Here is a 21,570-nt window from a genome sequence, read left to right as displayed (position 1 = left end):
GAGGGCATTAGAACTGTACTTAGAGATGGTTGTGGGCTGCCATGTAGGTACTGGGAATTGAACCAAGTTCATCTGGAAGAGCAGCAAATGCTCTTAACCCCTGAACCATCTCTCTAGCCCCCCCCCCTCTTTTTTTTGTTTTTAAATCACTATTTTTAGTAGCTGATCTTATGCTTTGGTAATGTTTGTTTTTCTTGGCTTGATGTTTGATGATTGTTTATAGGCTTACAGATTATTTTCTTGAGGAAAACCTGGCAGACATTATTCCTTCCAAGACTTTAGTCCCTTCCTTCTACGTCTGGGATTAGACTTCTCAGGACTGTCTTCCTGTTGAACACTCATTTTTCCCCAGTCTCATAAAATATTTATGTCTTGTGATTCATCAATCTTTTTCATAGTATTATTTGCTTTTATATCCTAATAATGCATTTTGAAATTGACCTAACAATTTTATTCTAAATTGTTTTAGCTACAATCTGTTTCTTATTTTCACTTTTCTTTGACTTTGTGAACATTATATTTATAAGTTATTTGAAAATTCTTGTTAATTCTGGCTGTTTGTGTCAGGTCAGGTTATGTGTTGTATCTTTTATGCTTTTTGACATTTTTTTGTTGTTGTTTTTCGAGACAGGATTTCTCTGTGTAGTTTTGGAGCCTATCCTGGAACTCAACTCATTTCAGGCTGGACTTGAACTCACAGAGATCCACTTGCCTCTGCCTCCTGAGTGTTGGGATTAAAGGCATGCACCACTATTGCCCAGCTTGACATGTTTTTGAATAGTTACTGAACACTGGGCATGTTCTATTGTTGAATGGTAAATCTTTCTTCTGAGTTGTTTGGCTTTTTTGAAGAGGGTCATCTGGGTTTCTCCCTTAGTTGGTATAGATTTCTTACTAGGATGTAGCTTTCATTAAGGTGATGCCAGTAACCTACAGCTTCTAAGTTAGTCCTAGTTGGCCTAGTTTTTGTACTTTTCTTGACCGAAGAGTTGGAGTTTATATTCTTTTAATAGCCCCCCTCCCCTACTACGTTTCTCTGTGTAGCCCTGGCTATCCTGGCTCTATGTAGACCAGGCTGGCTTCTAACTCAGATGCGTCTGCCTCCGCCTCTGGGATAGAAAGCATGCACCACCAAGCTTGTTCCTTTTAAGAGTCTCTAAAACAAAAGGGTATGTAACAGTCTGTGTGTGGCCCGCAAATCTTAAAAGTAGTCAGTCACTGTCTGGCTCTTTACAGAAACATAGCCAACTGCTGATTTAGGGCTAATTAAGCCCTACTGGTTCTTTTCAGTCTTTTGAGTCACCTGGGTATTTTGTGAAAACCTTGCATTCTGACTGGTCAGCACTGAGATCTCTCTCTGGTTTGGTCGTTTGTTGCTTCTGTAGCTCCTGTTTCCTTTCTGCCTGGTGTTTGTGTGTGTGCGCACATGTACACATAAACAGGGCACTTAGTATCCAGCAGCAGCTCTGAGGGCTTTGCTTGGAAATCTAGTTCCAGAGCTCTGGAAAAATCCCGCTTTTGTCACTCCTCTATCCTGTGCTTGAGTACCTCTCCTTATCCCCAGTCCATGAAGTGCCTTCAGCAAACCAAGACTGTCTTTGGTGTTTTCCTCCAAATATCACAGGTTTTTGTACATTGCCTAGTATTTAAAGACATTATTTTCTGTGTTGTTCAATTTTCTGCTTAGGCTGGAGTCTGTTCCTTGCTACTCAGTTGTTAGAAGTTACAATGTTGAGCGACAGTGGCGCAGGCCTTTAATCCCAGCACTGGGGAGGCAGAGGCAGGTGGATCTCTGTGAGTTGGAGGCCAGCCTGGTCTACAGAGTGAGTTCCAGGACAGGCTCCAAAACTACACAGAGAAACAGAGAAACCCTGTCTTTAAAACAAAACAAAAAGAAGTGACAATGTCACATTGTGGTGAATAGGAGTGACTGCTTGTGTCTGGCGGCAAAGAAACAGTTACACACACAGACCACTGAGCTCAGTAAGTTTGGTCTCCTGCTAGTTTGATGACTCTTCCAGCATCTCATTGAGGTCGGAAATTGGAACCTCTGATTTGGTCCCCCGTTTCCTGGTTTTGTCTATTTCCTGTTTGCCGCCCCCCCCCCCCCCATGTGTCTCTCTGTCTCTTAAACTCCTCTCAGGGGTCAGTTTGTATGGGTGAGAACTGGCTTCCCTGTCACAGCTACTGTATTTATCCTCTTTCAGTATTAACGAGAGACCTACCACTTTCTGTAGAGCTCAGTCCAACATGGAGTTCATGTCCATATCCACATTCTGATTTTTAGGATCTCAGAGCTTCTCTGGGTGTTGACTCAGTTCTTTAGACACAGTACCTGTGTAAGCTAAGTACTAAATGGAAGATGTTCTGGTTTAGAACATTGTTTAATGTGATTCAGAGCCTTTGAGAACAGAAAGGCCTCTGAGTTTGAACAAGAAATTTGACATAACCAAGTTGATTTTTCTCATTCTCTCAGCTATTCTAACATGGATGAGCCTGTGACTAAATGAATTTATAATTTTCCTGTTGGCTTCCAGGATTAGAAAATCCACTTCCTTTTGTGGAGGCAGAATGACTGCCTCCAGTGAAACATAGATAGGGAAAAAACTACAAAATTCTTAAAACAAAAACATAGACATGAAACTGTTTTAACTTGCCATTTATTTTAATATTTAACCTTTACCATAGCTAGATACACTTTTGGGCTATACTTAACTGCTTTAATCTTGCCCCCCAAGTCTTCAAATTCTAAGCCCAATTTAGGCCATCAGCCTGCCTTTATTGCTCATGTGTTGGCTTGTAAGTTTGCAGGGAAGCGCAAATGGCCATGGCTGTGGGAGCTTATGCAACTGTGGGTCAGATTCTCGGGGGAGTTGTGGTGTTTCCTTCTCTCACTCTAGTATAGTCTCCTCTTGCATTTGTATTCGATGGCAAACCAGTGCTCCATACAGAACTCAGTGGAGAGCAGAGGCTCACGTGGAGACTGTCTCATTACTGTTGAGTCTCTGTTGTTGTAAGTACTCACACTCAAGACGTGGTCAGTGCTAGTGTTCTGTCTTTCTCTTTTTGTACCTGCCTTTTCTGACAGGGAGAAACTTGGCTCCTTTATATATACTTCATATGTTTACTTGATTGTTTCTTCTGTATGCCAAACCTTGTTTGGACTCTGGCTTTGGGGGGCAGGCAGTCTGTCCTTATTCATGGCTGACCTGCTCTGGCCTATACCAGCTTCCTGCCTGAGCTTACACAGAGAGACCCTACTTTTAGTGGCTTTAAGGCAAATTGTTTTGAAGGGAAGAGATGAGTGAGGTCCTTGATTATTATAGAGTGGTTTTCAGAATAAGAGTTACCTTTTGTTAATAGCAAGATTCACCGCCCTTTTAAAGTAGAAGCAGGGAGATGGCATTGAAAATATGAGCCTTTTTCCTGTCAGTAAAAATCTTTTCTATTAAAAACCTTTGGATAATATCAGCCTGTAAGAAAATTTATAGGTAACTATTGATTTGATTTTTCTAATCTCAAAAGTGGGTGGTGGCGGCGACGCATGCCTGTAATCCCAGCACTCAGGAGGTAGAGGCAGGTGGATCTTTGTGAGTTCGAGGCCAGCCTGGTTTACAAAGTGAGTTCCAGGACAGCCTCCAAAACTACAGAGAAACCCTGTCTCAAAAAACCAAAAAAAAAAAAAGTTTATAAATAATGCCAGTGAAATTTTAGGCCCCATTCGCTGCATAAACAAACAAAAAACACATACACCAAAACTCAGAAGGATACCATCCCTCCCAACACCCCATGTTGATTGACAGTTTTTTTTAATTTAGCTTAATCAGTCTCTTCCTAGGGAGAGACAACTCCTCCCACCAGTCATGTCCCTCAATGCAGTTTTATACATGTTACATATCTGGTAACGCACCCCATTAGATTCTGGAGTTTTTTTGGAGACCAGTGTCTAGGAAGGACTTGACTTCCTCTTTTCTTTAGAACTTAGAACATTTAAAAATGATAGGGATTCAGTTTTCGTTAGATTTCTCTTTCTTCTACCTTTGTGGAATGGTAGGTCACTGTTATAATTAAAATGATCAGGATACACCTTGAGAAGCTCCATCACTATCCCTAAGTCACAAATGGAAGCCCAAAATGCTCAGAAATTTGTAAATAAATCCCAACATGACATTCAGCAAGTTTGGGGTTTTGGGAGTACTGAAGATTTTAGACTTTGGGATTATGAATGCTTAACTGGTAAAGTTTATGACTTTCTAAAATCCAGAAGATTCCTAATGTTAAAAGCACTGCCTCAAGTATTTTGGAGAAACGATATTTAATCTGTACTGGTATTTCCTGGATTGTAAGTATATTTTCTGTGGTGTGCATTTTCTACTAAGTGACCAGAAGGCTTTTGTCAACCCTTAACCACGTCCTTTGGGCCTTTCTGTTGTAGCAATTAATAGAACTACGTCTCCATCTTCTTAAGCTATTTGGAAGGTGTGGGAGTTTCTGCAGCTGCTTAGTAGATGTCATGCTGGAAAGTGAGCCTGTGTGTGAGGGCTCATTGTTTGATCCTTGACATTTGCCTCTTCAAAGTCAAATTTTTGTTACCTGTTTGCTATTACTGTGTAAAGTTGGTTAAAAAACTGTGTTGAGCCAGGCAGTGGCGGTGCACGCCTTTAATCCCAGCACTCAGGAGGCAGAGCCAGGCCGACCTCTGTGAATTCGAGGCCATCCTGGGCTACAGAGGGAATTCCAGGAAATGCAAAGCTACACAGAGAAACCCTGTCTTGAAAAACCAAACCAAACCAAAACCAAACCAAACCACTGTATTGAACTTTTTGTTTTAAATTCCTAAATGCCATAATGCAGTTCCTGTTTTTCTCCTTTTCTGACAGGCAGTTTGTAACAGTTTATTGGTTATTCCTGCCCGAAGCCAGAGCTTTGACATCATGCAAAGTGCCATCAGTAAGCATTTGGTAAATATCCTTAGTTTTATGGGGTTTCTTTTAAGTAAAAGACATAATTTACCTGGCCTCTCATGGTGTGATGTGGTAAGGACTTTTGCTGGCTGTTAATTATGTGACTGGGGAGTGAGTGGAGGGTGGAATGCATTCTTTTCCTAAGACCTTGTTTTCTGTATTTGTGAAATGAGGGACCTTACATTAAACTCCCAGTCACTTCTGACTTACTGTCAGTGAGTGTGTTTGGGTTTGTGATTCAAGGTAGGGCCATTACAAGACTCAGTCATTGGAAGCAGTGGGCTGAGCTTGGAGCCGGACTTATCTTCGAACCATTGGCATTATATTCACATTGGTATGCCTTCATGAGGGCTTTTAACTCCTTCTGAGGTTTACATTGTGACTTTGGGATGTTTAGAATATGTTTTACTTAGGAGAAAGGCCTCTTAAAATGTATTTTCTGTGGAGTCACTTGGTTAATCTCATAGCCATGTCCATAGCCTTTTTCCTCCTGTAGAACGAAGTTTCCTTGACTTGGAAGAGAATGCACTGTAATTCCAAGTGCCCTTCTTGCTGTCAGACTTCAGCTCTTGTTCTCTTACTGTCCAAGATGCCTACTTTTTTTTTTTCCCTCTTCACCAATCCCAGAGGTTTTTGCTTTCCTGGGCCACATTTGTTGTTATGGGAAAGAGTGAACATCCCAGCCAATCTTGGTTTTCATTTTGAGATTGCCCTTTGGGGGAGGTTCCTAACGATTACTCAGCAGTTTCCTGATCTCTGTACAGTTACAGCTTGTATTCAGGCTTACTGAGAGCGTGCCCCTGGGGCCCAGAGGAATGAGCATACCATAATGAATCTTATCTGGCCTCCAGGTTTCTTCCGTGAGCAGTTGAATATTAATATGATATTCCTGTAGATGCCTTTTCCTTTTTTGCATCTCAGTGGCTAAATACAGGTCAGAAGAAGACTAAATGTACAAAGGACTCTGCATTGCTTCCATAGAGTAGAAGGAGGGAGCAAATGAACAGTCTTCTAGTTTGAATGCTTTTAAAAATAACTGTGATTGTTAGTGTGGAGATTTTCTGACCAGTGATAGGAATTGGCAATGTTTGAAACTTGTAAATGTTTCCTCCATGAAAGGGAGGTGGGCAGTGCATGGATGTCTCTGTTGTAGAATGCCTGCTTGCATGTATGAATTCCTGAGCCCTGCTTTCACTTCCCAGCACCATACACACAAAAGTTTATTTCTTCATGCGAAGGCATTTTCTTTGGGAATTAAATTCTCAGAGGAAAATTAGGGCTTAAAGTGCTGCAGGTAGCCGAGCCACGTGAATAATGCTGAGCCACGTGAATGCTGAGCTGGAGCACCAACCACCCCATCCAACCCCCAACCCAGTGAACTGGCTTTGCTTCATTTTGGGGAAGGGCTTTTGTGAGGAGGTAATTCATCTCTCCTTTCTCCACTCAGGTTGGGTTGACTGTAATCCCTGACAGCACGGCTGGCTGTGTACTTGGAGTGATGTGTAAGCTCCTGGATCACACGTGTGTAGTTAGTGACTCTCTCCTGCCATTCCTGGCTTCTTGTTGCTACAGCCTTCTTTATTTTCTGGTTACTCTAGAGAAAGGGGAAGCAGAACATCTGAAAAAGAGGTAATGTTTATTTGATTTTTCAACTTGAATCTTTTCCCTCTGTTTCTGTTCTCTCTAAATAAGAGTGAAGGAGAATTAGATTTTAGGACTAAAGTAAAACATTTCCACGGGCTTGTATCAGCTCTGGCAGCTTTTTCTTTGGAACCTTTTTAGTGTTGTAGCAAGAATTCTAAGGTTCTTTTAATTTTCCATTAAGCTACAAATTTGAAAAGTCAGATAGTATTACAAAGTTTCCCAATAGCTTTCTTTTATGAACACTACTATAGGTCTACCAAAGCAAAAAACTTCTACTCTGAAGACAGTGAAGTGTTAGTACAAACATTTGTCGTTTTTTAGGCTTCATTAGAGCTAGCCAGAGTAGAATTTTAAATTCTTGGATTTAAGAAGTATTCTAAAATGCTAGTGATTTGTGTAGTATTTTTACTTCTATGTGATATTTAAGCTAGAAATTACAGGTAGTTTGGAGATTCTACTGTAGATTTAAAAGCGTTTTCGTGTTTTAATTTTATTGATACACTTGCATGAATTCTAAATGGTTTTATAATAAAAACCCAGACCCAGATATTGGGATATATGCTGAAAGTTCAGAGGAAACAAGCCATGGCCATTTCTCACCTTGCCAACTCCTCAGCCAATCCTGTCTCCATGGATCCTCTGACTGAATGTCCTCGAGTCCTCAGCCGAAAGGTCTCTAGTTCCTGTCTCCTCACACTTTATATGCCTTTCTCCACCCAGCCCTTTCACTTCCTGTCTCAATCTTCCTAGTGCTGGGATTAATGGTGTGTGTGTTTTCCAAATACTTGGCTTTTAAAGGTGTGTGCCACCCTTGCCTGTCTCTGTTTCTCTCCTAGACTGGATCAATCTCATGTAGCCCAATGTGACTTTGAAGTCACAGAGATCCAGAAGGATCTCTGCCTCCTAAGTGCTAGGATTAAAGGTGTGTGCCACCACTGCCTGACTTCTGTGTTTAATTCTGTGGCTGGCTCTGCCCTTTGATCTTTAGTTTAGGCAAGCTTTATTCTTAGATTACAAATACCACCACAATACACCTGTTGAAATCAGGTGAGAAACTTACGGGTGAGCAAATTGGAAAAAATAAAAATTATATTTTACCTGCTGTCAATGTTTTGATATGTGTATTTTCTAGTCTTTTTTTGAACTTTATTGTTTGTTCTGGTGTTTTGGTTTTTTTTGTTTCTTTTTTTTTTGGTGAGACTGTCTTGCTGGACTGAATCTAGAATCTTGACTAAGTCCCACAAGTGCTTGTACTATATAGGCGTGTACCATTATGCTCTGGCCCTCTTTTCTTTGAGCTTTTAATATGCACGCTGGCTATATCAATTTCATGGCTTAAAACAGTAATTACAGACTGAGCTGAGCTATCAATGTCATGAATTCCTGGTATATGTATAGACCCATAACTACCAGCACACAACACACACTGGAGTTCTTGTTCTCTTCCGTTTGCATCTCAGTCACTTCAGTGTTGATCAGCATCCTGACTTTTTAAGTGGATGGTTCTGTGTATATTTGTAAACAGTCTTATTTCTGTTCTTCATATTTGTGAACTTGATAAGAATTATCTTGTTCATATTTTTTTGTTTTGGGTGACAGTATTATCTGTGATTCATTTGTGTTGATTTAGTTCTATTTTACTCACTATTTCTCTGTACTAAGGCAAGGGTCAGCAAAGTTCTTTAATGGGTTAGGTAGTAAGTAACTCAGGTTTTCAGAACCACAAGCTCTCTGCCATAGGTTCTCAACACTAGTGTATGCTGTGAAAGCAGCAGTAGAAAATACACATATGTAGCCATTTCCAATAGACCATGGCTTACAGATACAAGCTGTGCTCTGGAGTTGACCTGCTGTGCAGTTACTTCGGCCATAGTATTGTGTTCTGTGAGTACCAGAGCCTGTCCAGTATATTATTTATACTTACTTTATCGTTTTTCCAATGAGGACACAATTTTTTTTAAATGGGTGTTTCCCTGTAATATCATAAAACTGATGCATAGTGAATATAGAATTGATGTTATCTGAGGTTTTATAACATCTCTATTTAGGACTTTTTACTGCTATTTGTTATTTTCTGCCACTTGAAATATAAGCCCCTTTTATTAAACAATTTGAAGTTCCAAAGATCTTTGGAGCTTTTCAATAAGGAACATCTTTGACTACGTGACTAGACTGGACAAAGTGTAACACTTGTTTTCCCTCTTAAAAGCACCTCTTCGTTTGTTTTTACAAGTCTCTCTTTGTGCCCTGGCTGGTTTAGAACTGGCTATATAGATCAGGCTGGCCTCAAACTCACAGAGATCTTTGATTTCACAGATGTTAGCTGAAAAGTCGGGCTTGACCAGGTCCAGATCATAATGTGCCACTGAGCCCCAAAGATGCTCTTTTGTTTTCTTGGTCCTTTGTTACTAATGAAAATCTGCTGCTGACCTAACCACTTGGTTTTTAGGTGGAGGTCTAAGTCTTTATTTTCTTTTAAAAAGAACTGTTGTAGTGTAAATCAGGATGTGTTTCGCCATAGCATAGCATACGTTTGATACTCTACTTGGAGACTCAGGATCTTTTTTTTTTTTCTTCATTCTGGGGACTCATTAGTTATTGTATTACTTTCTCCCCTTGTTTTTTCTTGTTTTTTCTAAACATTCCATTTTAAGCATGGGGAGCTGTTCATTCCTTTTTGTCTCTTAATATCTTCCAATCTAATTCTTTTGAGCTAACTCTCTTATTGAGCATTGACTTGAGCAGGTTTTGCTTGTTTTGTTTTTCTCCTGTTTGGGCATTCTTGTTTGTGGTTGCTGGTGTTACAAAGAGTTCCTGTCAGTTTATTCATTGTCCCTACTTCCAGGGCAGAAATTTTTCTCTTACGGAGAATAAGAGTGAGCCTGAAAACTGGCTTTTACAGGACTGAGCAAATATGTGTCTTGGGTTTTGTGTCTCAGTGTGTATTTTTGGGGAATTTGTGCAGAGCTCCCTGTAGGGTAGTCTCACATTTCCTTTTCCTTGTTTCCCACCTTACATATGGAGTCCAGTTCAGATTCCTTGCCTCCCACACCTAAGGTTTGCAAGCATTTGTTCCAACACTGTTAGTGTAAAGTGAAGAGCCATGTGCTACAAATGCTGCAGCCAATGAGGGCTGTTACAGATGTGATGGGACCAAGAGATAGTCATCACCTAGTGGCCTTGTAGCCACCATAATATTGTCACTTTACGCAGACATTTGTGGTGGTGCTGGTGTAGACAGACCTGCTGCGTTGCTAGTTGTACAGAAGTATAGCATAAGCCAGGCGTGGGATGCATAACTATAATCCCAGCACCGTTAGGCAGAGGCAAGATTGCTGCAAGGTTGAGGCCAGCCTGGCTTAGTGAGTTTTGGGGCATAGTGACACTCAAACATTAAAACCAAATAGAATGCCAAAATACAACATGTACAATTATGTGTAATACCTAATACTTCATAATACCGTGTGCTTACTGCATCTCTTGATTATATTATGAAGCTATGTACTATGGACCTCACATGGTGAGATCATCTAATAATACCTTTCTCAGAATGCAGCCACACTGTCAAATGACCCAAGGGCTAGGTATTAAAAATCTATCAAGAACCTAAGCAGCTTCTTCTTGTCTTTTTCACCTGAATTTTTAGTGTTTATTCTTTGGCTTATTAAGCTGTTCAGGAGCTTGAGTTTCTCCTCCTTGTATATGGCTGCCCAAGTCTGGTTCTGTGTCAGTACGTGGGCCAGTTAAAGACCTTGACCTGTTGGCTTCAAACAGATTCATTGTGTACTTCACACACACACAGGTCCTTTAGGTGAAGTCCAAGGAGTTGATCATGGTCAAAGAGCTAAGAAAGTTGGAGCTGTTAGCAGGCCCTGCTGCACAGCCCGGGGATTGACCTTACCAGGCAGCGAGGGACTGAGGAATGACAGGCACATGTAGAGAAAAGGTGGGATCTGGTGGGCCAGAGTCTTAGATGGAGGAGCTGCAGCACTCTGGAAGATGAGCGTGCTTATTATATACGGTTGAAAGGCTAGACAGGTGCTTTGCATACAGATGAATAAAGAGACAGGCTGATAAAATTGTAAGGGAGCAGTCTTCAGGCCATAAACATCTTTGGGAGAAGGGAACGGGGGAGGAGCTATGGTGGACACAGCTCTTTCTGTATACGGTGTCAGAATTTGCACACTGCACCCAAGGAAGACTTTGCCATCCCTCTGAGCCTCACCTGAGGAAGGCTTTGCCAGTTCCATGGAACTGAGGCATTGTGGTTCTTGGTATGTCTGTGCCCAGACTGCACATTCATTGACTCAGGCTTGCTCCCCAAAGTTCCTGTACTCAGTATCCAGAGGATCTTGTGTCACTGAAGTGCACATCCAGATCGTATTTACCATGAACCTGTTAGCTCCTGCTCGGGCCTCACCTTTTGTGACCAGTGTTGGAGTGATGGGCCCTTATTCATCATTTCCTGAACTGAACTTGGGGTTCTGGTGAATATGTTTTTCCCCCCTCTGGAAATAGGCCCTTTGTTCTGTGATCCTGAGCAGACCCTGGAAGTTTGATGGATGTATTTCTTTTCTTTCTTGGGTAGTCCTCAGATACCGCCTGCATTGTGTGGTCATTGAGTCGTGTCCAGTGTTAGGTGATGGTTGTGCATGTGTAGATCAAGTTCTGTGCTATATATAATCACTGTGGTTTCCAGGGTGTCTGGTTTCAAGCCTGGGAAAATGCTGTTTGCCAGACTTTCTAGCAGCTAACTCTTAGTTGCTTTTTCTTACATAGTTCTGATGAAACCTAGTTCTTACTAGTCATTGTTTGTGGTATTTAATTTGAACCTTGTTTATTAGTTTTGTTTATTGAGATAGGATCTGTGTAGTCCTTGACCTCATTATATAGCTTAGGCTGGGCTCAAACTCAATGGCATTTCTGCTCAGCTCCTAAAAGCTGGAATTACAGGCAGAAAACATTGTTTCTTGAAAGTCCATTTCAGTTTTGGGTAATGTGGAACGGACATTTTCTCTTGTGTGTTGGCTCACGGACCCATTTTTCTTTCTATTACTATAGGGACAAGCTGTGGGGTGTTTGTGTCTCCATCCTGGCTCTCCTGCCTCGAGTCCTCAGGTTGATGCTGCAGAGTCTGCGGGTGAACAGAGCTTCTCCTGAGGAGCTGCCTGTTGTGGGCCAGCTGCTCCACCTGCTGCTCCAGCATGTTCCCCTTAGGGCGCACATGCTGACCAATGCCATCCTTGTGCAGCAGATCATCAAGAATATCACGGTGGGCATCACAGAACCTGGTGCTTTGTCCTTTGTGGGGAGTGGGAGCAAGGGCACTTCTCAGAGAGTGAGGATCCTGTGAGGTACCAGCTGACTCAGCTGTCTGATTCAGAACCAGAGGCATGAGAAGCTTAGTTGGAGATTTAGGCACTAGAAGCATAGCTACCAGGATTGTGAGACACTTTATTGACTAACTGTGTTGGCAGGTCATCTTCTCAATTTTTCTGTAGTCAGGCTTATTTTTCTGCCTGTTAAGGTAGGAGTAATGTAGAGGTTTTGTTGACTGTTAAGTGAGAATATTCAAGTAACCTGACATTTATTAAGTGCTACCCAAATGTTTGGTATCATTAAGGAAAAAAGTGTTTTTTAAGCTCAGGGACAGTTTCATTAAAGTTTGAGAACATCTGTTCAGGCAAGCTTAAATCTTGGCAGCTCTGTAGAAGAAGGGAAGAAAGTCATGCCCTTGAGTGAAGGGTCCGAGAACGCTGGCAGATTCAGCATTGAAACACACATGGCAGAAGGGGGACAGGCTGTAATGAAGTGTCAGAATGGGTGGGAGGGCGCAGCGTGTCATGGGGGCATACCCTGGCTTTGGCCAGCCAGGACCAGAGAGAGGAAGAGAAGAAAGTTGAAGGCCTCACTGCTGCCTCTGCACCTGGCTGTTGGGGGAGTAGTTGTGTTCTCTAGGGCTCTCTCCGTATTTTGGCTGCGGGAGTGAAAGTGATGCTGTGTATAGGGATTTAGGGTTTCTTCATTGAAGGGTAGCTGAACTGCAGTGTCACTGCGCTTTTATAAGCATGTTAGTGGGTACTTGGTTTGACTTTCCTAAGTCTTTGTAGAAGCAGTGGACAGTGGGATAATTCAGAACAGTAGAAGGAAGAAAAGTCAATTACTTGGATTAGAAGATGAGCTTACCTCCACAAAAGAGAAAGAAAACGATTGTTAGTTGGCCCTGTAGGACTAATCTGTTGACATGAGTGAAAAATCACGACAACTGAGGCCAAGGGAAGGGTTAGGGCAGGGATGGCTGGCCATAAACATTTGTGTTAGTCTCCAGCATGTCCGAGAGGGGACAGTTGAGTAAGAGCTCATTGCATTTAAGGGCATATTACTGGTTTTCTTGTCACACTGACCAAATAACAGATCCAATTTAAAAGAAAAGACTTTATTGACAGTTTAAGAGGGCATGGTCTACTATCATGGGGTAAACACTGTGGCTGGGGTGTCTTGGGCAGTGGGAGTTTGCTGGGAGGGTTTATGTGGGATCTCACAAAGGGATCTCACATTAGGGGATGGCTTGATCACGTGAGGTTACACTTGGCTGTGCTTTGGGGAGGTCTTTTGCTCCACCCCTTGGCATTCCTTTAAGAGCCCTTTACCAGATACAGAAGAGGCTGTTGGGTTTTGACCCAGGCCCTCCCGAAGGCTATCCTGTGTTTCTATCAGTCTCTCTATATATTTCTATCTAAATATTCCTCACGTCTCCCTGCTCAAGAGTACCCTGGGGGAAGAAGTAGAGAGCTTGGGACAGAAGTAGCTTCAGAGTACAAGTTCTTAGCTTCCAAAAGAGCAACGCTAGGTGGGGACCAATTATTCAAACACCAGAGGCTGTGGGGCCATTTCATAATTTCAGTCTATCCAGGACATAAAGAGGAATTTTCACCAGCTGCAGCAACACCTAGTAGTTGATTGTGTTGTATTTAAAGAACACTTCCTCTGGTTTATAGACGGGAGGATGCTTTTATATACGCCAGGAAAAATGCGTTCAGGTACAGTTCTCAGTTTAAATAAACTTCTGTTTATCTTTGCAGACTTTGAAGAGTGGCAGTGTTCAGGAGCAGTGGCTTACAGACTTACATTACTGCTTCAGCTTGTATATCAGTGGCCATCCCCAGGGGCCAAGTATATTGAATGCATTGTATTGAAGAAGCACCATGGTACCTCCTGTTTGAAATTGTTCATGCACATCCATTTTATTTTGAAGAAAGACTGATGTAATAGATGTTTGTCATTAAAGCTAAACTTTTAAAGAAGTTGTTCATGAGCTACCTTTGTACTGAAGTGGGAACAGAAGGCCAAAAAATTCTTAGAGTTCTCACGTTGTTTGTCTGGAGAAGCACATTTGAATTTCCTAAGAGCTAAATGTTTACAGTACATAGAATGATCTCTGGTGCCTTCATTCACTTATCAACAAATTAGCTGAATCTTTGTGATCCCATCCAGGTAAACCTGTTTTCATAATTTTGAATATAATTTACTAATCCAAAAGTCGGGGTAATTAAATGAGGTAAACCCTTGCTTCCTATCCTTTAGTTGTTAGCACAGGAGTGGCCTGTGTCATCTGTGCCTCTGTGAAAGACCACAACCACTTAGACTTCAGTTAAGTATTCTTAGAAAGCTGGAATGTGGGTTATTTTCCCAAAAGAAGTTGCAGTTGGGGAAGACTGTTTAGCTTACTTCAGCAGGTTGGTCAGAAGATGCAAAGTGGGAGACAGAGAGACCTGCTTTGGCTCACGCTGCTGTGAACCCTGTCTTGCCGGTTTCTTGATGCTGTGATGTTATTGGTGCCCCTCAGCAGTGAAGCCCCAGTCAGAGAGTGAGCATGTGGCTCAGCTTGTAGTCTTCCAGGACCAGTTTGGAAACCGAAAACTAAGGAATCCACAGAGAGTACTTTCAGTCTTCTGGGCAGTTTCTAAGTGCAAACACTAGGCCATGACTTTGCTGTATGATTTAAAATACATTGTGATGTTTGTTACATGTTCCAGGAAGTGAGAAGTTGAAGGTAGCTGTGGGTGGCACAGGTTTCCACCTCACTGAAGCTCTCTGGAGTGAAACAATGAGGCTTATGCCAGTTAGCTGTCGGAAATCCCAACCGGCAGCTCCTTGGGGCACAAGTGTTAGTCCCACTGGTTATCATCAGTTTGCTCTTCCAGCCACAGTGACATAGCTAGGCAGTCCTTTCCGTGTACACCAGGAGGGAACATTTGATTTGCTACCTCATATTCCAGTTAATAAGGCTTTAGGTCCGGACGGTGAAGCTTTCCCATGAGTAAGAGACAGTTGATAGCAGAACTCCACACTGGGTCTGCTTTTCCCCCAGGGTCAGAGCTTTGGCTTGCTTTTTGATTGACTGGCTGGTTGCAGGTTGTAAGAAAACTTCTTTGACCTTCCACTGTTGTCAAGATGTATAGACTGCAAACTGTTTACTGTTAAAAGCAAAGGTTTATTTATATAATTAGTCTTAGTGAAGAGAGGAGTTATTTGTGCTAAGGACAAAGGATTTGGGACGGGGCTGTCCCTGGTGCCCAGGAAATAGTGATGAGTCTAAATAGACAAGTTCTTCCTCACCTCACTGAGGTGGGTGTCTGTTTAAAGCAGGAAGTGGACTGCTAATACCCCAATCCTCTGCATGCCTTTCACATAGCTCTCACTGATACATGTTTGAATTATTCTTTGTAAGTCTACCAGAAAAAAATAAGGTTTGTTTGTTGGAAGAGTTTGAAGGGATGACAGACAGGAATCTTAGACACTTTTTTTTTTCTTTTGAGGCCCTCAGTATATAGTCTAGGCTAGCTTTGAACTCATAACCCTCCTGCCTCAGTCTCCTAATAGTTGGGATTACAGGCACTATGCCTGGCTGTCAAAATCGACTTCTTGAGCCCTAGACCTTGGAATAACATTATTAGGATGTAACAGAAAACATTAGTTTTATATACAGTAACAAATGACAGGCCACAAAAATAGCAGTAAGAAAGACCTTGCTGTATTTTACTCATAACTTGATGTGAAAGATAAAAGTAATGTGGGCAGTTTGGGACAAGGAACATTAATTTTCGAGATTTTAAATGACTGCTTTTGGAATATGGGCACTGTTAGCTTGAAGTAAGTTGCCATCTGCATTCCCCTCCAAAGGTGGAGGAATAGATTGGTTTCCTATAGAGGTGCCATTACTAGTAACCCCATGAGTCATGGTCATTTCTCTTGCTATTTTAAAGAGATGGGTGGCTATGTATCAGTACAGAGTGAGGCTGAAATCCTGTGAGTGATGGTGTAGGTGAGGAAGACTGCTGAAAGCAGAGATTGCTTATTTGGGTTTTGTGCATACACAGCACTAGTCTGAGGGCGGTTGCATCTTGAGATTTCCATTACTTTCTGCCTTTAGGTGTAAAGCCTTAGGAAGGCATGTCCCCAGACTGGAACAGCAACATGTAAACTGCAAAGCAATTTGTTTAAAAAAAAAAAAAAAAAAAAAATTTGAATAGTCCACTGAACAAAATCAGAAAGCCCTTAGCCCTACTGAATTCTTAAAGCAAAAAGCAAACTAACAATTCAGTGAAGTTAATGCTTTTCTTTATGGTTCAACCATCTGACTCCATGTTTTAAGGCCTTCTATGTAAGTTCAATTCATTGAAATGACTTATGGACATGTTTTCGGTTAAACATGTATGGACCAGTTAACCTTTAGCACCTGTCTGGCTTTATTGCGTGCTTTGTTCTTAATGTGAGTGTGGTTGGCCTAACAACCTGTGTTGCCCCAAATTTGGGGCTAGACAAAGATTGTGTTTTGTTTGATTTCAAACAAGGCAGGAATTTGGAAGACAAACATGTTTGTTATGTGAAGTCATTAAAAAGTATTATTTCTTTGAATGTATTTTCTCGATCTTTTCTCTTAAGAACCTCTATGCTGCCAAACATCTTCATTTTAAGGACCAGTGGTAAATCTGGATTTGAGAGGAGAATGATCCGATTGCTCACTTTGTATTTAATTATATCTAAATGTCATATATCTGCTAGTTTCATGTGACCGTTCTCATTTTGAAATATTTCTCCAGTCCAGTATAAGGATTGTCTTGCCACATGACTGTGGCCCTTGATTCCTTTATAAGTTTCTAGCTACCCCACCTGTTACTCCCTGATCAGCCTGCCTTGTGTTACATGAATTAGCCAACTCTTATTAAAGAGATTTTGCAATAATTACTCTGCTCTTCCCCACCAAAAACGAAATGAATGCTAAAGTTCATGCTGACAGTCATTGTTCACCTTCCCAGCTACACTCTGTTTCTGCAGGATGGCCCTGTAGATCAGGGAGGGTGGGGGAGCATGTTGCCATAGCCACCTGTGAAGATAGGCCAGACCTGGCATTAGCTGCTGACAGCCCTGAACTTATCACCTACCTTAATGCTGGCATGAAGGAAAAGGCCCTGAGTAAAACACATCTTGTGAGGGAAAGGAAGTTCCCTATGCTGCTCCTGTGGGTGGAAGTGTGCTATTGAGCCTGAGCAGACCATGCTTTATTTAATATTGTTTGTGGCCTTCCATCTATGGTAAGGAGAGGGTATTGAAAATACAAGGATTCCAACATACTCCTTTAAGTATGTGAAGAATGGGATAAAGGGGATCAATAATGGAGAGCTACCATGTATTTATTATTGTTCCTCGTGGAGCTTAATATTAATCATAGTTTTTAGGTGTGAAAATTATTGCCTCTTAAAGATGTTGATTGAAGTAATCCATGAAAAGGGTAAAAAACCATACACCTGAAGTCAAAAAGACCATGAGAAAGCTCATCCCTTGCTCTCCTCATATGCTCTGCCAGTTTAGTGGCTGCCTTACCTGAATTGAGACACAGCAGCACAGGAGGGACTTTGGAGGACTTGATGGCATGATGTACTTTCCCTTCTTGAGAGCAACCTGCAATCAACCAACAAGCCACCTATGTGATTAATGGCTGCTGTGACCTGACCAAGTTCTGAGTACCTCACTGAGGTGAGGGCTTGCAGGTGCCTGCTAAAATAAGTTAGGCATGTGTGGAAATACAGATTGAATATTTATCTGAAAAGTCTGGGATTAGAAATGCTTCAAATTTCGGAGGGTTTGTTATTAGTTTTGGGATTGGTTTGTTTGGTTTGGGTGTTTGCATGGACCTTTTCTGGCTGAGCATCCCTAATCCAAAAGTCCAAAAGCTGAAATTACTCAGAAACTTAGTGATCACAGACATGGTAGGCTGGGAATGGACAAGTCTTGAAATGCTGTCTAAACTGCAAGGGATGTTCCTAAAGGTTCCTGGGCTCTGTGTTTATTGAGCAGCTATCCAAACTATACAAAGATACCTGAACTGATTTATTTTGAGGGCCTTTTGTAGAGCTGGAAATATTTCAGGTTACAGCCACTCATCTGTTAAGTACTGCACTGACTGAGTTGTGGACATTTACATGGATGAGCGACACTTTGCTACCTCAGCATAGAATGGCCAAGGTGACACAGGGTCTGAAGGTCCAGACGAGTTGTTAATGTTAGAGGGAGGGTCCAAACAGATCTGAGAGGTTTAAGTGGTAAGGCTTTTAGTCCTGGAATTTAAAAGAGGGACTCTTGGCCAGAAGTAGGGCATTAAGTTGACTAGTGAAAATTTTTCTTAGTGCTTGAAAGTAAAATATTTTTTTAAAATCTGGATAGAGTTGTCAAGTCTCATTGTAGATTGTGGTGTGTCACTCAGGATCCTGAGGTGTTTGTTCCAAGTACCCAAAAGAATACTTACCATAGATCTGCCTGAGCACTGAGTGCCTAGCAGACTTTGTGGCCGACATGCCTTTAGATGGATTTTTGGGCGTTCTGCTTACTGGGGTGGACTTTGGGAACTTGAGTTCCAGTTCTGCCCTCCAGACCTGGAGGAGCAGGGTTGTGCACACTTGGGTACATCTGAGCACGTCTCCGGCTCCAAGGTGCTTCACGTGCAAAAGAAGACGCAGGTGCTTCCTGAGCTGATAGCTGGTGGGGTCACAGAGGACAGGCGTCAGACCCTGCACTGCTGACAGCTACGGGAATGGAATGAGCTCTCCTCCCCAGTTCCAGCATTCATGCTGACGATTGTGGGACTTGACTAGGATTCAACCAGACGTCACCTTCAGCAGCCACAGGCAGGTGGCATGGGCTGAGTGGAAACTGAGTGAGCTGGCATGCAAGAGCAGGAGCTGGGGGTTTGGGAGGCTTGCTGTGGCTGCTTAGTACTCCACTGGGCTCTAAAGGGGAGGGGGAGATGCTTACCAGGCAGAGGAAGGCACTCTAGGCAGCAGAATTGGCACAAGCAGAAAAGGGGGCATTTGTGTCCCAAAATGTGGTCAAAGCACCATGAGTTTGGTTAGGGAAAGCATATAAGGCTGAGCTACACTGTAAGGAGCCAACAGTGTTGATCGTGTTATATTCCAGGCACTGTCCTATTGCTTGAGTCTTGGGGAGGCACAATTGAGGTCATTTGTAATGACTAAGCATCTTACGAAGGTGACGTCAACCCCAGGATTTTGTGGCCTTGCACTGCTGAGAGGTCTGCCCTACTCATGATGAGTGCACATGGCAGGTTTGAGAGAGTGGCAAGTTTACTAGGATGACCTTGGTGGGATGAGAAGCCTGTGGCAGGAATGTTGGCAATGTTGACATTTAGTGTGTGTTTGATGGTTTCTAGCCCTTATGTACTTCCAAGTTTAAGGAACATGACTGTCTTGAACCCTTTAAAGGAGAGCTTCATTAATGTTCGTTATCTGTACTATAGTATGACTGGTGGGCTTACAGAAGAGCAGGCAGCCCCATGCCTGTGTGACAATATACCAGAGAGAGCGTAACCTTCCTAAACTGCTAAAAAACTTCCCTGCTGGGTTTGGGGTAGCCCCTTCCTGCTTCCTCTGAAGCTGACTTCAACCAGCCTTCATTAGTCTTCCTAGCAAGTCACAAACCATAGCATGTCTTGACTAGAGTACCACACTTCTAACAACTCAGTTTCTTCTGGTGGAGATGCCAGCCATCTTCCCCATCCTCTGCTCTCTGGGCAGAGGTCACCAGGAAGCCTGGGGGTTGGCTGGCACCCTGGAGCTGAAGCTTTCAGTCTGCATGTGAACACTCAGTCACATAGATGGGATGGCATGCAGACTGCATGTGGGGAGCGTCTTGGTCCTCAGGCCAAGGAACAAGTCCATCTCTGATTTTCAAGAACACACCCCTGCTGTATTCAATAGTGCCGTTCAACCACAGGCTGTAGGTTCTTCCTACTGTCTAGCCTGTTGCTAATACCTATCAGTAATCAATGTTCTGGAGGAATGCCAGTAAGAGTTAGCTCCATGTGTCCTTAAATAGCAAGTGTTTCTACATAGCTGTTTTCCAGCTTAACTTGTCCACTGTACAGTTTTAATGTTTGCACTAGTCGAGTGGGTTAGGGAGGGCTGGGGAGATGGCTCAGCAGGTAAATTACTTCCATACAAGCTCGAGGATCCCCAGCACCCGTGTAAATACCAGCAAGTCTAGTCCCTGCACTCCACAGCTGGAGATGGCATTTCCAGAGCAAGCTGGCTAGTTCTGGGTTTAGTTAGGTCCTGCTCAGTGAGTAAGGTGGAAACCGATGGAGGAAGGGCCACCTCTTCCCCATATACAAAAACACCCTAAAAATAGTCAAGTCTTAATTGCTAGTGAAAATTACAATTTTAAGACTCATTTTCTTCAGGGCCCAAGGTTCCATCTTCTTGCTCCATCCCTGTCTTCTAGCTCCTTCCTGGACATGTTCCCTACAAGGATAGCAGCATTTCATGGTCAAGAGTGTCAAGTCCTGTCCTCTTTCCCCTTCACTGTTCTTGGGCTTGGTGCCAGACCCTGTCCAAGGACTATGCTTTGGGCTTCTGTAGATAAGCAGAGAATAGTTGAAACAATCACTCAGTGTGGCTTCCCATGGGCCCTTTGAGCACTGGCGCCCCACCTCAAGCAACCCAAGTGGACCTGCCTAACCACCTGCCCAGGTGGGCGTGCGCTGTGAGTCACTGTTCTGAGGGAATGACTTTGGGCTCATTTACTCAGGACACTTAGTGACAGGACCTGTCAACCTCTGACTCTTCAAAGGAGTCCAAGAACAGCCAGTCTGAGGCCAGACCTTTTGTCTAGGGAGCAGCTGTGGGGCCTGAAAGGGTAAGCCCTGCTGTTTTCAGCAGAGACGCTTAATGCGAAGTTTAGCTGGCTGGTGGCCAGCGCATGTGCTGGCATGATTTCCCAAGTGCGGGAATAGTGGCTACTCCCACCTGAGACTTGGCATGTGGGTGACCACCTTAAAGTCAGAACTCACACCTTTGTTGGTTTGTGATGAATCTCCTTGTGCCTCGGTTTCCTGATTTGTGGGATGGAGTGAGGACAGACCTACCTCCCAGTGTTAGGAGGATTTGACCCAGTAAATGCTGACTATTATATCGGCAGAGGCAGCGATTGCAGTAGCCAATGTAGAACTGTTATCTGGTGTGTGAGCAGCCCCCAGGTTCCCCTTCTCCAACCTCAAATAGGAGCACAAGGCACCTCTATCTACCGCCATCACTGTGACCGCAGCAAACACACTAGTAATGGGAGGGAAGGCCTAGGATGTAGGCCAAAGGGTCAAGTGCTGCTGCAGACACAAGTCATTTTCCTGAGTGCTGCGTCTGAGAACCCCTGATCCTTGTCTTGACAGCCTCCTTGGGGTGGCTGGAACTGCATGAGCTTGAACAGACGGGAACAGACCTCAAGCTCATTATGCAGAGGCGGGACAAGCACAAGAAGCCAGATGGCTTGGCTCTGGGACACGGAGTCTTGGGTGGGGTGTTCCCAGAGCCCTCTCTAGGTTGGTCGCTCTCTCCCTGCTAGTCTGTGTTTTTGTTTTTTTTTTTTTTTTTCTTCCTGGTGGTCTGTGACA

At 43.0% G+C, this 21,570-nt stretch overlaps 2 protein-coding genes across 6 annotated transcripts in view; one reads left to right on the top strand and one right to left on the bottom strand.

The window, feature by feature from the left end:
* The window catches only part of Tex10 (testis expressed 10), a 44,669-nt gene extending 30,757 nt beyond the window's left edge, over positions 1–13,912 (top strand). For both annotated transcript variants that reach the window (XM_036179400.1, XM_036179399.1), the window contains exons 12-15: positions 4,881–4,961; positions 6,412–6,593; positions 11,670–11,880; positions 13,691–13,912. In XM_036179400.1, the coding sequence (XP_036035293.1) occupies positions 4,881–4,961; positions 6,412–6,593; positions 11,670–11,880; positions 13,691–13,804 (588 nt within the window). In that variant the 3' untranslated portion in view covers positions 13,805–13,912. The remainder of the gene's footprint in view (positions 1–4,880; positions 4,962–6,411; positions 6,594–11,669; positions 11,881–13,690) is intronic.
* Positions 13,342–21,570, bottom strand: part of Invs (inversin) — a 163,143-nt gene continuing 154,914 nt past the window's right edge. For all 4 annotated transcript variants that reach the window (XM_036179394.1, XM_036179396.1, XM_036179395.1 and 1 more), the window contains 3 exons: positions 18,415–18,644; positions 17,493–17,570; positions 13,342–15,085 (listed from right to left, as the gene is read on the bottom strand). In XM_036179394.1, coding sequence (XP_036035287.1) covers positions 14,982–15,085; positions 17,493–17,570; positions 18,415–18,644 — 412 coding nt within the window. In that variant the 3' untranslated portion in view covers positions 13,342–14,981. The remainder of the gene's footprint in view (positions 15,086–17,492; positions 17,571–18,414; positions 18,645–21,570) is intronic.

Source organism: Onychomys torridus, chromosome 2, assembly GCF_903995425.1.
Source record: "Onychomys torridus chromosome 2, mOncTor1.1, whole genome shotgun sequence".
NCBI lineage: Eukaryota > Metazoa > Chordata > Mammalia > Rodentia > Cricetidae > Onychomys > Onychomys torridus.
This window is presented reverse-complemented; position numbering and strand designations above follow the sequence as displayed.